At 38.1% G+C, this 16,454-nt stretch overlaps 1 protein-coding gene across 1 annotated transcript; it reads right to left on the reverse strand.

The window, feature by feature from the left end:
* Positions 1-5,650: 5,650 nt before the first annotated feature.
* Positions 5,651-16,120, reverse strand: fkbp5 (FKBP prolyl isomerase 5). The gene is made up of 11 exons (XM_054730790.2): positions 15,889-16,120; positions 10,817-10,953; positions 10,568-10,712; positions 10,175-10,317; positions 9,057-9,171; positions 8,810-8,966; positions 7,972-8,062; positions 7,711-7,794; positions 7,441-7,626; positions 7,117-7,356; positions 5,651-5,966 (listed from the first exon to the last, which is right to left on the reverse strand). Exons 2-11 carry the CDS (start codon positions 10,922-10,924, stop codon positions 5,883-5,885), a joined length of 1,353 nt encoding a protein of 450 aa, XP_054586765.1. The 5' UTR covers positions 10,925-10,953; positions 15,889-16,120; the 3' UTR covers positions 5,651-5,882.
* Between the last annotated feature and the right edge of the window lie 334 nt (positions 16,121-16,454).

Genomic DNA, 16,454 nt, shown 5'->3' on the forward strand with positions numbered 1-16,454 from the left:
ACAAAAATTTTAAAGCTGTTACATCTGCAAACCATGCTGCAAACCAGCTAGGTTTTGAAAGCAAATGGTCACGGAACAATCACCCCTCCCCTCGGGTATCTTCTCTTCTGCCGGAACCGGAAACCCGCGATACCGAATGAAACAAGATAGCACTAAACACCAGTCACCGTTTTCTAGGTCCAAACGTCTTCTGTTGTCCATGACTTCAAATGGTGTTTTTCTTTCTGGGACTAGAACGTGAGAGCCAACGTGATGACATCAAAAGTATAAACAAGCCAAGTGCAAAGTCAGTGAATGAATGGATTTTGATCAAGTGCATGAGTTGCACAAAAATAACCCATCGGTTGAGTAGGCAGAATGACCCAACTGTTTAGTGTGTATGTAGCAAGGGCGTCAGTTTGTTTTCAGAATTGCTGGGGACAATAACCATACACTTGAGTGGGGTTTAAAAATTGCTGGGGACAATAAAGTAGGCTAGCACAGGGGTCGGCGGCTCTGTAGCCGCATGCGGCTCTTCCATCCATCTGATGCGGCTCTCTGTGCTTGTAAAATAATGAATGGATATTTAAATAAAATGCTTTATATTTTACTGCATTAATTTTACATCTGTATGCCAATTCTAAATGTAAAGATTGTCTGCGTAAACCTGAACAGGTCCAACCCGGTCTTACTGTGAGACTGGGTTGACGCGTCACGCTTGTGCGTAATCATATAGGCACATTATGAGCTGAAGACAATGTGAGATTCTGGGATTCTCCTCAGACAGGCTCCTGGATGTGTCGCCACATTAGAGACAGGAACAAGCGCTATTCAGCCAAAGTTTCATAATCAGGGAACATTTTCTAAGTGACAAGTCTCTCTGAGAGACAGGGTTTGGAAAACACTCGCTTCAGTGGGAGGAATCTTCCCGCATGCGCTCTGGTTCTCTGGGGTTAATCAAGTTTAATTGTTTCTCTTTGCAACAATCTTCACAGGAAGGCAAAACAGTTAAACGGCAGGTTACAGATATTTCCATTTGACTGTTTATTTTGACAGATGAACTCAAGGTTGTTGCTTGGTTTGAAAGAATTACCCCGACGCACACTGATGCGCATGGATGAGCTGACATTTTAATCGTTAACGCACATCGCGGAGGTAAAATATTCCCATCAGAACATCAGAGCTTTATACTGGACACTGTGTTCAGCGTGGCTCGGAGCGCCCACGGTGGACAGTGAGCTGAAGATCTGGGGTTCGCAGCGCAGAACCACGGCGCAAGCGATAAGATTTCCTCCCACTGAAACAGTCTGGAAACCCGGTCTCTCTGAGGGATGTGTCACTTGGAAAAATGTTCTTTTTATGAAATTATGAAACTTTGGCTGAACAGCGCTTGTTCCCGTCTCTAATATGGAGACGCATGACGCGTAGAGACATTTGATCACGCACAAAGTTTATGTGGAGCAGAAGCGGTCGGGCCACGGCAGGTGAAACGTTCCTAGCCGAAGTGAAACTGTTTAACTGTAACATTAATGTGTTACTGGACACGCTGGTCTGGTTGGTTAGACCAGTGTTTGAAGTGGAAAACACACACAAACACACACACCAATTAAAATAATGCTCATAGCGTGGACTAGAAGCCAGGTGATGGTTTACGTATTTAAATGATGATCAGGCTGCTGTAAAATGTAATTTCCATCCACATCCAGACAGAATTATCCTCTATTCTTTCTCTAGTTGCTCTGCTCTTGTCTGGGTTGATCAGCTGATGGTGCGCGCGACGCGCCTAACTAGCGGCTGATGCACATTTTACGCATTTGGAGAGGTGGGCTGGATGCTTTGCGTTTACTGGAAGATGGTCCACTTAACGCACGGATGTAGACTAAATATTAATGACAAATGAATGAAAATTAAATTGTGAGTTTTTACTTCATATTTTTTTAATGAAAAGGACGGGGGAACACATTTATGACGTCTTTTTAAACGAAATTTTCTAGCGCGACCTGCCTGCTTCACTTAAGTCACTGCTTATTAAGGTCCGTCCAAAATTACCGTGGGAAACGGGTAATAATGGCTCTTTGATGGGAACAGGTTGCCGACCCCTGGTATAAGATCTGAGCTGGTATAACAAAAATCCTCATCAGCAGGCGTTTTTGAAAGTGGGGGGGACACAGCTGCCAATCACAAATTTTGCCGGGGACATGTACCCGGCGTCCTCGGTTAAAATGACGCCTATGGTATGTAGCGTGTGTGTGTGTGTGTGTGTGTGTGTGTGTGTGTGTGTGTGTGTGTGTGTGTGTGTGTGTGTGTGTGTGTGTGTGTGTGTGTGTGTGTGTGTGTGTAAGTGCAGTGCCACATGTGTGTGTGAGAGTGCAAAGACAACGTGATCAAAGTTATCATATTTAATGTTTTTCAGAAAATATTTCTTTTGCATAAAATGCAGCTTTAAAACATTGATCATTTCTTACAGAACAATGATCATCTGAGTACATGTAAACATAATGCGCGACAAAAACAAACAACAAAAAAACCTGACATCAGATACACTGCAGTTTATCCAGCTGCAGCTATTCTACTCTTTTGTGTTACTTACGTCTGGAATTTCTCGCAAATTTAACAAAATGATGAATATATAAGAAGAAATTTTCTACTTTACTTTTTGTTGCTAAAGACAGGTGGGTAAGATAGTCTGTAAATCGTTAAATACACTTTTAAATGGCTAGAAAAAAGTACTTCATGCTCTGTTCCACTATAGAAAATATTAGAATATTCAAAGGCAGCAGCACTTGAAACATTTAGCAATAAGCTGATTAAAAAAACTTTACCAACAAACAATATATACTAACACACAAACACGATGTTGTCAATGCAACTTTTCACTTTTTTTTGTTTTGTTTTGTTCTTACACAAAATATTTAAGACAGCTAAGGTTTTCTTTCTGAACCAGCCAATGTTTATAAAACATTTTCAGTTTTTTGTCCAGACTTTGTCTGGACATTACATACAAAGATGACAGTGTTGGTTCGACAGTCACCAAAGTGCAATTTTGTTTTTTCACAAACACACACACTTGTTTAAAAAAAAAGGGAAAAAAAGGATTCATAGTGAAGTAAAGATACATTTGTTTCAGGACTGAGGCATGATTATATAGCTGATCACAATAGCAAAGCTGGATATTAATGAATGGTGGGTTTAGAGTAACAGTTCGGAGCTTTGAAGTGATGTTTTGTAGGTAAATTACTCTTGATTAATATTCAATCTGTTATTGATTGCTCTTTGGGTGATCCCAAGTTAGAAAAGCAGATTAGTAGGGATGGGATTGATGAGCTAACAGCTAGTTACAATAGCGCTAGTATCAGTGGATTGCAGCCATCTTTAAACATCATTGATCTATAAAAATCATAGTTTATGCTTGTTTCTACACTTTTACATACTTTTCAGTTTTAAACTCAATTAAAATATATTAGAGCTGCTGCTATTTAATTAAATATAAATTACTGTTCTAAGATAAGAGTTGTTTTAAAAGTATGGTTGACTGAAAAAACATTTTTAAATGTTTTTCTGATAATAATCGGCCACTGTGAGTTTTTCATGCAGGCTGAACATGAAAATAGTCTCCTACCCCTATCACCTACACCTTTGCTTCTGATAGAAAATATGGTGAAACTCTAGGATTTGAAAATCCTCACAGATCTATGTCACATTGTCACTTATCTTTCATGGACTCACCAAACTTTATTCACGATGGGAAAGGCTGTTGTTGTTTTAACGTCCGGTAATCAACAGAGGATGTCTCAGCTAGATTAAGCTAACCGTTAGCATTAGCAAAGTCCTGCAGTGTTAAGTTCTCCTGTTATGTTGTAGACTTGTCCCTGCTGAGCCAGGGGTTTGTGGGCTTTTTTGTGCCCTGAATACAGCCTGCAAGGCATTAATTCCTACTAACGACCACTGCAAATCTATTGCTTAGTGTTCCAATCCTGACTGTAATCAACAGCTTTGCATCTTGGTAGAATTAAATTATCCAAATTGCAACTACTCAAAGAGCTTTCTGCAACAGGTAGAATATTAATTATCCATAGGTGTCCCCTCCAGAATACCACTTCAAAATATCCAGACTATTCTGCTAAAGCATAACCACCATTCATAAGTCCCTCTCCAACATGCAGTCAAGAACTAGCTCTGTCAAATGCAGAACGAGAGGAGATTTTTCTTTTTCAGGTGGTTTCTATTATTAGAACAAGACTTTGACCAATAGAATTGCTGTCAACTGTGATATTTTTTAATAGTGGCATTATTTTATAAAAAAAATGAAAGTGAAAGTCGTCAATCCCTAAATTCCATTAAAGCTTTCAAAGCGTAAACATTCATACATTAAGCAACAATAATCATTTTGTCTTTTAGACTCTACTTATGTGGAGAGACTCATGTTTGTACCACCACAGATGATAGAAGATGGGAGGCAAAAACTATCTCTACGCATATTTTCGCGGCTAAATTTACCAAGTTACCACATTTTCTGATGTGCACATCTTTAAGCTGCTGGAGAAAACTGCTAAAATCCAAACAAACTCTACGTAAAAAGTCCAGGTCAAACCCAGAACGTACAAAAACGATGCTAACCACAGCATCACAATGATGCATTCCATTCCATTTAGTCTATGCTGTCATGTTTTCTTTTGTTGTGTCAAGGTTTTTGCAGCTTTTGTTGCGTCAAGGTTTTTGCAGCTGCCAAACGATTGAAATGTAATAATTTTTCATAGCTCATCTGTTAATTAACACAAATGCTTATCATTTTTTGTTTGATCAACAACAGTCCCAGACTGGCTTCCCTGTAATACTGTCTGATGGGTTAAAATAGACACGTTTCAGCATGAATGAGTTAGGTATTCCTAATTTTAGTGCATGACCATTGTCAAATAAATTCTTAGGAAAACAAAGTGCTCCATTTGCAACATGGTCCTGGAAGTAATTACTTCAAAGGATTAATTTCAGTACAACTACTGTCGCGTTTTACAGTCAATCATGGATTTGCAAGTTTTTAACGTTTGACGTTACTTTACAATTTTGGCTTCTGTACTTTGTGCTTTTTTGAGACTGCTCCTGTTGCCTTATGAAATTGTGTGTGTCTATGTATATATAAATATATATATATATATATATATATATATATATATATATATATATATAAATATATATATATATATATATATGTGTATGTATATGTATATATATATACACACATATATATACACACACATACATAGACCACTGGGCTAATAGTTTACTCCTTTTATCCAAAATCCATATTGCACATCTTAAAAAATAATAATTTTGCAAAGTTTCAAGTCTGATTCCCAACATGATATGCGCAAGCAGCTGCCTTATAAAAGGCTCAATACCAAATCAGAGGTCTGAAAACCAGCAAATGTCAACTTGAAAACAAAGTATGAAGGCACATATTAACACAGTAGCCAAATACATATGCACACACACACACATACACATTTATATATATATATATATATATATATATATATATATATATATATATATATATATGTGTGTGTGTGTGTGTGTGTGTGTGTGTGTGTGTGTGTGTGTGTGTGTGTGTGTGTGTGTGTGTGTATATATATATAAATATATATAGAAAACCAAAGGAAGAGATTCTCAGTGTTTTGAATTTAAACTGCTTTTTCCAATAAAAATGGGTGAAACCTATTCACCGATCTACACAAAGTCACGTTGTCGTTCGACCTCCACGGGGGAACGATCTGGTTGTTCTACTGTACTAGAGACAGAGAATTGCCATCTGCTTTGCTCGCGCACATGTGGTCCACGGGATTTGGGATGAAGAGGTTGTAGATTTGAGGTTGTTATTCCACCTTTTCTCTGCCTCTGTTCTTCTGTTACGAAGCACAGTCCTGACTCCTCCGTCGTCGTTTAATGCACATTTCACCGTTCATGCTGCTCCTCCTCTTCGTCTTCCCCTTCTTTTCAGAGAATAAGATAAACAAATACAAAAAATCAAAAATAATTAAAGTTTTATGTTTCCAAAATTTTAGTTTCAAACACCTTTAATAGCATAAATATTCTGATAACATTTCTTATTGCTGCATTTTCACTTAAATGTTTAATCTTGCCACTAGAGGGCAGTATAATGTTTAACAAAGCATTCACAGAAAGGCTGGACAAATTCAGATTGAAATCAAAACAATTAAATATGTGTGTATATATATATATATATATATATATATATATATATATATATATATATATATATATATATATATATACATATAGTGCAGCCAGAATTTATACATTTCAGATCATTATTGTTATTTCAACTGGAAGCATGATTTAATAGACTAATCATAACTTTCTTTTTTTTCTTCTGCTTCTTCTTTTAAAGTAGTTAAAGGTGTGGGTCACTCGTTTAATCAATACATTTGTAGTGGTCTTTAGTAGGAATGAATGCCTTGTAAGTCGTTCTCATTGGGGGCAATGCTAATTTATTATCTCCACAAATAGCACAAGACTGTAGGAGTTCTGCTGTGTGGTGGAGTTGCTAATGCTGAAGTTAGCTTAAACTAGCCGAGACGTTCTCTGCTATTTCCTGGATGCTAAAGCAACAACAGCCTTCCATGTCGTGAGTCAAAGACGGAGTCCATGAATGCTAATTGATGTAATGTGAAGTAGATCTGTCAGGCTTTTCAAATCCTAACGTTTTACCATCTATTTTCTATCAGAAGCTACTGCACAAGATTAGTGTAGGAGACTATCTTCATGTTAAGCCTGCATGAAAAACTCAGAGTGATCGATTCTAATCAGAAATAATCGTTAAAAAATGGTTTTCGCTGTTCCACAACTTTAAATTTGAAATTAGCAGACCGAGTGTGAGCCCATCCAAGTAAGATTCTTTAAATGTTTGGTTTCGTTCAGTTTTAAAAATAAGTTATGAAAAATTATTTGAATTACAATTTTTAAACATCAGTTTCAACGGCAACACTCAGTCAGTGTTGGCTCCTATTACGTTAGGAGTCAGTTAAGACTTAAAAGGTTTTAAACGTTAGTGGGAAAGTGTAACTAAACAAAGGAAAGCAAAGGGAAGGGAAAAATATGTCTGAGTGAGTGTTTACAGACCTTTGAGTCACGCTCTGCAAATTTCTGGAACATGTTAGCATAGATCATTTTCTCCTGGGCTTGATGTTCCTTCATTTTGTTCTGGCATTTGGAAATTTGACCACGAGCTGCTCGATTCGACGGGTTGACTTCCAGCACTCTTTGAAAGTCCAACAAGGCTAGGTTGTACTCGTTGCGGAGGAGCCGGGCCTCCCCACGGCGATACAGAGCCTTCTCATTGCTCGCATCCTGTTCAATTACCTTAAACACACAAACACACAGTATGAGAAGGAACTCAGCTGCTGCAGGAGGTGGTGATCTAATCATCAGGGTCACGCAGCTCACCTTGTTACAGTTGTCCACCACTTGTGAGAACTCCTTTAGCCGAAGGAAACACAACGCTAAATTAAGATGAGCCGTCATAACGTAGTCCTGGATCTTCTTGTATTGCTCCATTCCAGAGCCACACTCCAACTCCAGCCAGGAAATGATGCGCTGGTACTGGATGACCGCCTGGTGGTACCGTCCTGCCTGATTATAGATTTTCAAAATAAGTTAGGATTATTTAGATGAGAAGCAGAATGATTCATTTGAACACAATCACAGATACGTTACCTTAACATACTGATTCCCTTTGCTTTTCACCGCAGCAGTCAATTCCAGCTTTTCACTCAAGTCCATTTCCCAGGACTCTTTAGCCTTTAAAATAAAACAGCAAACATTAATTTAGGGTTTTGATGTTTGTAGGTAGTAGGTTTGATATGTGCTTAAATGTGTCTAAAATGAGACTTGAACCCAAAATACCATGCATATGTTTTGTATTGTATCTGGTAAATAAAGGTTTTCTTTGTTCAATCAAAGAAAATGGAAACTCACCCTAGTGAAGTCTTTAAGAGTAACTTCATATGCAATTTCTTTGTCTGGTCCAATTTTGAACTCCGGTTTACCTTCGTTTCCAAAGCCATACCTGTAAAAAGAAAAGCATGTCAATAATGCTTAAGCATTAAAGGAGTCGATTACTTGTTTAATCAATACAACTAGCATAAATAACGAGCTTCGTCTGTTACGCTGCATGCTAGAAGAGTGGTGGACTTCAGGCATTTTAGCAAATGAGTCAGAGATGAGTCCTTTAACCTGTTTTACTGATGCACAAGAATCCACAGTTCTTATACAACACCTCTACCTCAGATTTAACCTGTAAATACTAAGTGGAAAATGTTGCAGTTTCACAAAAAAAAAAAATCTCGAAGTCCGAACAATAGCTGTGTTCTCGTTACTCCTGAACTCTTCAATCAAACATACTCTCTCCCTGGGAAGCATTAAGGAAAGCTTCAGATTTCCATTGAAGAAATCAAAAACTATATGCTTTCCTACCAATAGGCATTTTGTTGCATTCTTAAATTTTATTTTGCAGTACTTAAACCTTATTGGAAATGCAAAAGTGTTTCTTTTCACAAAATTTAGTTACTTCGATGAGAAAAAAAAACATATCAATTATTAATCTGCAAACAACTTTGTGACGTCGCTATAAAAAACATTTTCATTTTGCAGAAACAGCTGCTGAAATCCTTTGTAAATGGCATGAGATGAAAACAACAAACTAAAATTATTATTATTGTATGACAGATTCAAGCTGTGGTTAATGAAAGCCCCCTCAGAATGACTCATGCAAATGACACAGATGGCATTTTTGAAGGATTTGTAAGAAACTTACTTTGGTTTTAACTGAAGTAAACAGCACTCTCCTTTTTGCATCTTGTCCATAGCTCGGTCCACCCCCAAAGGAATGCCTTTATCTTCACCTTGACCAACAGTAAAGCTAACGTCTCGGCAGTCAAACAACCGGTCCCCACATCGTCCCTCCACGTGAACTGCAGGACAACAAGATGCAATTTAACCTCCGATTTATGTTTTATATCAAACCAAAACAATTATGCCTTTCAAACTAATTGTGTCACTACCATCGACATTTGCTCCATCGTTGGGGTTACTGTAACCGTCACCTTTGACCTTTATTCTCCTGATGATGCCGCCATCCTCTGACAGCACCTCTCCTTCAAAGTTAAGCAGCTCCATCTGTTAGAAAAACAAAAATTCTTTATAGATCATAAAGCTAAAGCAGAAAACAAAATATGTGCAGAATTCAACACATGTAGGAGGAAATAATAAAAAAGTGAGAGACGTGTTAATAAAAAATTGTGATATAATGATGTCTGCTGGAGAAGTGTGAAACTGGATGTGCATCGTTTATGCACTGAAACCCGACAGAATGTGTGCACGAACACAGCAAAAATCCTGCAAGTTACTTTCGTTATTTTTTCTTGCATTTTTTAGTTTAAATGAAATTTTAAAAGATGCTTATTTGACTGTTGCTGAATCTGTTATTTTTACTAATGCAAAATCAGATAAACAGTATTTTTGAGCATATCCTTGACAAAAAGAAGCAGGGCCTGCGGTGTTGCTAAGCTACTTCTTCCTAAGTATTGAAATGTCAAATTATCTCTAAATTTGCTGGACTGTGATAAAAGTTTGTATCCATTTTAAAATGTCACCACAACTTTCGAACTTCATCCCCAGAGCTGAGCACTCTTGCTGCTGTGGTTTTGCAAAAACAGATTAATTAGTCCAGTTTAGCTAATTTAGTTTTCTCTGAGAAAAATTACCTAAGAGGCCTTTTTCTAGTCATTCCTTACGCTGATATTTAATTTTCTCTTTGTTTATGCCACAATTTACAGATTGTTTAAACCTTAAAGAGTATGATATGCTTTAGTTTATGTCTCTAAATATAAATATGTGACCAATCAGGCTGCACCGCTAGACATGTAAATTTTCCCTTTGCAATACATTATAATAAGGCCAAATTCAAAAGCTTAATTACACAAATGTCTGAAAACCAGAGAGGAATGTTGGGAATGAGTGGCACTCAGACAATACGTGCTGTTTTGTAGGCAGAAGGATTAAAGGAGACAAACTTCTTAATTTTCTATCAGTTTAATCTTCAAATTAACAAGACGTGCTTCTGAATCAGCAGATTCCCTCACATTAATGAAGAATTAATGCATGGCACAAACGCACTGACCTCAAACACCACTGAGGAGTTTGGAGGAATTTTGTCAGGATTTCCAGCAGATCCATAAGCGTATTCCGGCTTACAGAGCAGCGTGCACACCTCACCTCTCCGCATGGACAATACGCCGATGTCCCATGCCTTCAGGACTTGTCCTGTCAGAAAATAAGGAGCCAGAAAGTAAGGAGCCATTATTTTCTCTGCCTGGCAGGAATACTGAGAATATAAAGGCACAAATATCAGAAATATCCATGTTTGTAAAATTCTGAGCAACTTGAAAAACAAGGAAAAGTTCTTTTTTCCATTTATCAGCTTATCTAATATACAGCTCACTGTGTGAAGCCTGCATGTCTTTTTGATACAACTGAGCTCTTGTGTTTTACAGCAAGGCATGAAGACAGCTACCTTTGCCCACATTGAAGCAAAAAGGTTCTTTGCGCTGTCGGCTGCAGTCAAATTTCTTCCCAGAGAGCAGTTTTCCAGTGTAGTGTAAGGTGACTTTGTCCCCGATCATTGGACGGTCCCCATTGTCCCCCTGACGCTTCACAACCTGGCCACAGAGACAGTTTTCCATTTGGCACAGAAATCTAACACTGTAACACCAAAAGAGGAACAATTTTAATTGCGTAGCGGGCATAAATAACGACTGAACACCTTGATAACTCCTTGGTCTTTGTTTGGCGTTACGTCGATGCCCTTTGCAGTAAACACAGCTGCTGCTGCTGACTGGTCGTCCATGTCTAAAAACCGATCTGTGGTCATTTTTGTTCTACGAGCTTCACACTATCCCGCTGAAAAAGATACAGAAACACAAACCAGTTTGTTATTCTAAGCTCCTGTGAGTTAACAGGGTTTTTTTTATTCATTTCACAGAATGTTTTCACGTAAAAATGATCATGCACCTTACCCTTCCTGATACAACTGGGCTAGGCTAACGGCTAGTCCAGGCACAGCCATTAACAACAGACCACCAAACAGCACCAATCTCAAAAGTTTATGCTATTTTATAAAGCTTTACACTGACATTAATTATGAGTTACGCAATTATTTCAGCAGAAATATGAAGATATTCCTGCAAAGTGCTAGATTTAATGAAACTGTAGATATACACTCATAAATAATAACAGAAGGTTTAATAGTAATATTTACATTAACTGCTGATTTGAGAGATGTGATTGCATCAATACATTTTGGTTTTAGCTGCACTCTGACTAGCCATTAGCTCATCAATTACCTTAAAGCTATTTATCTCAACAAAGGCTGTTCAAGGGAGCTATCTACAGGAAATATATATAAATTTTTTATAATACAGGAAAAACTACTCAAAATAAGTAAAACACTCCCTTAATGACCTTGTGTTTTCACTTTAAGTCACTGAAACCGGTAAATGACGTTATTGAATTCTGTGGAACAAGACTTGAAAGCCACTGAGCACAAGTTTCTGTTTCTGACCTCCATATTATATAACTCGTTGCTAATGGAGACATGTTAAAATCTATGCATTGCAATGGAAAACAACATTCTCAGTACTGGAAAAATCTTGATTAGCACTGATTACAGCTGTTTGAGGGTAATACACCGTCTTATTCCTACACAGATTGGGTGATTAAATAACTCTAAGTGAGCGCATGTTGCTTTCTTCACTCTGTATGTTCAGTACATTAACTTTGCGTTCTATGACAAACCCCAAATGATGTCTGAGAATATCTCTGACATTAAAAATAAACCTGCTGAGCTACCTTCAGATGTTTTCTCTGCTCTCGTCTCTGAGAGGCTTGAGCATGCAGGGAAAGTGTGGGCCTAACCACACCGCCAAGCTCTGCACTGATAAAAGCCATGTCATCACAAACAAAGTCATGTCTTCCTGATACTGATCAATACACGAATATCATCCAGTGTGTGTGTGTGTGTGTGTGTGTGTGTGTGTGTGTGTGTGTGTGTGTGTGTGTGTGTGTGTGTGTTGTGTGTCCTAACCAAAGTTATGCCAGCATTAACATCTGTATTAGCAGCAGTTTAATTACTGAATTAGCTAGTATACCAAAAAACAGATCAGTCTTTATATTTGAATTATATGTGGAATATCTAGTCAAATGAACGATTAGGTGTGAACAAAACCTATGACAAAGTGTTGCACAGAGGCTTTAAAGGTGCAATATGCAAGAATTCTACAGTGAAACAATCACAAAACAGTCTAATGTCTCAATCAAGGACTGTTTTAATGAAACAGATTTCATTTCTCAGCTGACTTGGGGGTTGTCAGTTTTTCTCCTTTCATAAAAATAAAAACAAAAGAGGGACGCAGTAGCTGTTTATAAATGTGAATTTTCTATGTTTGGGGCAAGCTAACTAGTGCGCCAGCATTCAGAATTCAATACTGGTTGTTAAAAGCCAGTAAACAGGAGCGGCCAGAAGTTAATTTTTTTGTAAACCTAAGAAACAACGGCAACTTTTTGTTTTACTTTAATATCAGGTAAAGCAGGCTAGAAGCTAACGAGCTCACAATGCTAACAGTGAATTAAAGGCAAATGCTGGCTCTAAAAATACCTCAAGCTACTTTTTCAATTACCAACAACTTGATATTACAGTGAAATATGTGTGTGAAGTTAAAGAGTCAGTTTTGGCATTTTACTTCCTAACTGAGTCTTTCAGAACTATAACAGCGAGCTAGCAGCAGGACGGCAAATAAATGTACATTCTCCAATGCCGGAGAGATATTACCGTATTACCATAAAATATTACCGTAAAACACCCAAGAGTGCTAACACCAGATTTGACAATGTATATATCTATGTATATATCAATTTACTGTCTATGACATAGTTGCTTGTCATCCAATCTTCTGGTGCTGACCTGTAACTGGCAATGACCATGAAACTCATGGAACAGAAGTGATTGCCAGATTTAACCACAAGATGTCATTTTTACTTCAGTCTTACACATTGCACCTTTAAATTACTTTATTTTCGCACAAAGAGACTTTTGCAGCTACAGCAAGAATTTGATATCAAAGTAGCACCTTTTTCACACTGCCGTTATTTCAGTGCTTTTAAAATAATTTCAAATATTTGCTGGTGCTAAACATAGAAAGCAGCTCAACATTTCCTGCATTAAAACTTGATACAAAGGCATTTGGCAGATAGTGTTAGTGAAATGTTCCTGTACCAAAAATGTTCAGTATATAGCCCAACAGGCGAGCAGAAATCTGCTGCCAGCATCTCGCACATCCATGTGGAAAAAGGAAAAATCAACAGAAGCTTTGCCAGAGCAATAAAAACTGGAATAACATGTCACCTTTAAAGCTTGTTGACTTTTTAATCACAGCAGCAATCATCGTCCATTCGCTCCATTTTACTCCCATCTAAGAAAGTCACCCCTGACGTAACTACCTTGACATTGTACAAAGAAGAGGAAAATGTAACGCAGCTATGGTAAGCATGCTGGCAAACACTGGTGGATGGTTATAATCAGCTGAGACATTAACACATTTCATCAGAGCTCAGCTGCTTTGGATCGTAGGAACGTTACTGCGGTCAAAGTTGAAACAAAACAAATAAAAGTGGCATTTACCAGTATTGGTTTTTTTTTTTTGTTTGTTTGTTTTTCTCAAGTACCACAATCACCAAATAATTCTCTCTTAAAAAACGTTTTAAAACTCAACATAGGTGTATACTTGCACATCATCTGGTAGAAAGAAATTTTTCTCAGTTTAATAATCATTTTTATTGTTTTTGCTCTAAAGAGAGAAGTCTGGAAATCTAAACAAAGGAAAAGAACTTTGTGTTCTTTCATCTGGCGGACAAAGAGAGACAAGATGTGACTCTAATGACTTAAACACTTGACTCTTGGACCAACAAACATGTTAAAGGCTTTGGTTTTTATGTTTATAAGAAGCTTTATAAACTAAGATAAGAAATATCTCCAGTAAAGGCAAAACTGATCAGAAAGCAGCCTCGCGAACACAGACTTTACTGTGAACTCGCTTTAATAAAAGCAGCTCTTATTAGTAGATTTATTTTCCGTTAATTACACAGAAGGGTCCGTCATTCTTTGCAGATATCACGAATGAGCAAAAAGATGCTTCTCTGCATAAAAAGAAGACCATGTAAATAAACCTCTAATTATTAAACGACAGGCTGAGCAGCAGAATCCTTGTTTTGCATACTGATCAGGAAATAGAATTTGAATCGTTTCTAAATGATTTCTTATGATGCTGAGGCACTTTCCATGCTCCTCATCACACAGGTTGAAACCACAAAGAGCCGTCTTGACTGGCATCACTTTACCCCGCATCCTCACTTTTGTACTTGTATGGAAAAATACAGTTTTTATCCTGAAAAATGTCCCAAAACGTCCGTCCATCAGCAGCTCCACCCTTCCCCGTGTCTTTTAAATTCCACGGATGTCATTTCAGATGTAACTCATGTAACTCGTGTGTCCATGTGTGTGTCTGAACACAATGTTCCTTCTATTCACAGTTCGCCACCGGCAAAGCCCAACAGCGTTCATCAACCTTAAACCCCCCTGATGCACCAGCTTTAATTTTATTTAACAAAAAAAAGGCAAATAAGCTGTTCTAATTTGGTAAATTTTGCATACACTCACATTTTTTACCCCCCACATGATTTAAACTGAGATAAACCAGCGTTGTGACTGCTTATCATCACTGATGATTGCAGACAAGTAAAAAGTTACTCATCCCATCATTGTGATCTCGCCCTTCTTTTTGGTGTATTTCTGTCATCTCTTCCTCGTAAATAAAATATTGACACTTTGCAAAAGCAGAAACAGGGTGTAAATTGTTCCAGCACTGATAAGATGGTACGTAGGCTTCATGTACCAATAACTAAGATGCCCTGCGGAGGAATGCAGGAACAGAACACAATGAGCCAAAGACCACATCCAGAGACGCACACAGTGTATCTGTACATTCTGTTTCACATCCGTACTCTGTTGCTGATTCATACCTAACAAGTGGAGACTCACTGATAATCCTGCACACACAGACACCCCAAAAAAACTAAACTTCTTTTATTAACCTGTTATGGTGCTAAGATTATGATAATAACTTGATATTTATAGATGTCTATCATAAAAATGCTGTAATCATTAAAATCTATTTGTTTTCCAGGCAAAAATTATGCCTGACCTTAACTTTTATAAGTTGTTAACTGACAAATAAACTTTATTTTTTTTCACCTGAGCTGATGAAAATGTGTGCATTTTTATTAGATACTTATAGAATAGTCCTGGCTGGAACTAATTTTGGAGGACCATTTTTGTGCTTATCCCCTCAGCACCTGGTGTCAACCTAAACATTCAGAGTTCTTCACAAGCTGCTCAGTAATATGTAACCAGGTTGTAATGAATCAGCTCAGAGTCGAGTTGAGTTATAATTCTCAGAAGTAGCCTGCACAAAACCCCTGTAATTTATGAAAGGGACACCTAAGCCTAGAGGGATCCTGGATGAGAACATCCACCAACCTCTTCTGGGACCTTCACAAGAAGGCTAAGGACCACATTCAGCCAAAACCTATCCATCCTGGCTCACTTTCCCCCCTCCTTTAAATAATCTTGTATATTCTTATTCTTTAGTGAGACTGTGCACAAGTTCCGTTTAACTCAGCCAGGCGTGAACGAAATTTAAAAAAAAAGATTATTTTAATTAACTCCTAAATTAAATAAAGTATTTCAGAAAGATGAAGATCTGTGTATTAAAAGAGACTTACGATGTTTTGAGGTCCGCTTTTTTATTTTCTTCCCCCAGATGGTTGCCGGTGACGAACAGCTGCAAATTCACTCGGTGGATGTTTATTTCTAAGAAAATGCGTCTTCCTATCTCAGATCCAGCAGGGTACTAAGTGTTCTGCCCATGTGGTTCTTAGCTATGGACTCTTTTTGTCTTTATCCCACCCCCCTCTGCTCCTTCTTCCTCTCCTCAGTGATGAAAGTACCGGTGCGGTCGCAACACGCAGCTCTGACTCCAAAATGACACTGAGGAGATACTACAGAGACAAACTCGCACAAAAATGACAGAGGCAGGAGGAGGCGAGGGGGGTGGAGGGGGGTGGCGGGGGTAAGCAGAAACGAGATGAGTTGTGGGGAGGGTGTTTAGTGTAAAATTAAGGGCAGGTCTTGGAAAGCAGCCACAAAGTAACACAATGTTCCGGCTGTACTGTAGCTGTGCCGCTGCTGATGAGAACACAGTGTTCCAACAGACACCCTGACCTGTAACCCGTTCCGTGCCAGGCCGGGCGGGAACAGCCTGTTCCGCTGCAGCGTGTTCCTCCTCTCT

Source organism: Nothobranchius furzeri, chromosome 3, assembly GCF_043380555.1.
Source record: "Nothobranchius furzeri strain GRZ-AD chromosome 3, NfurGRZ-RIMD1, whole genome shotgun sequence".
Classification (NCBI taxonomy): Eukaryota; Metazoa; Chordata; class Actinopteri; order Cyprinodontiformes; family Nothobranchiidae; genus Nothobranchius; species Nothobranchius furzeri.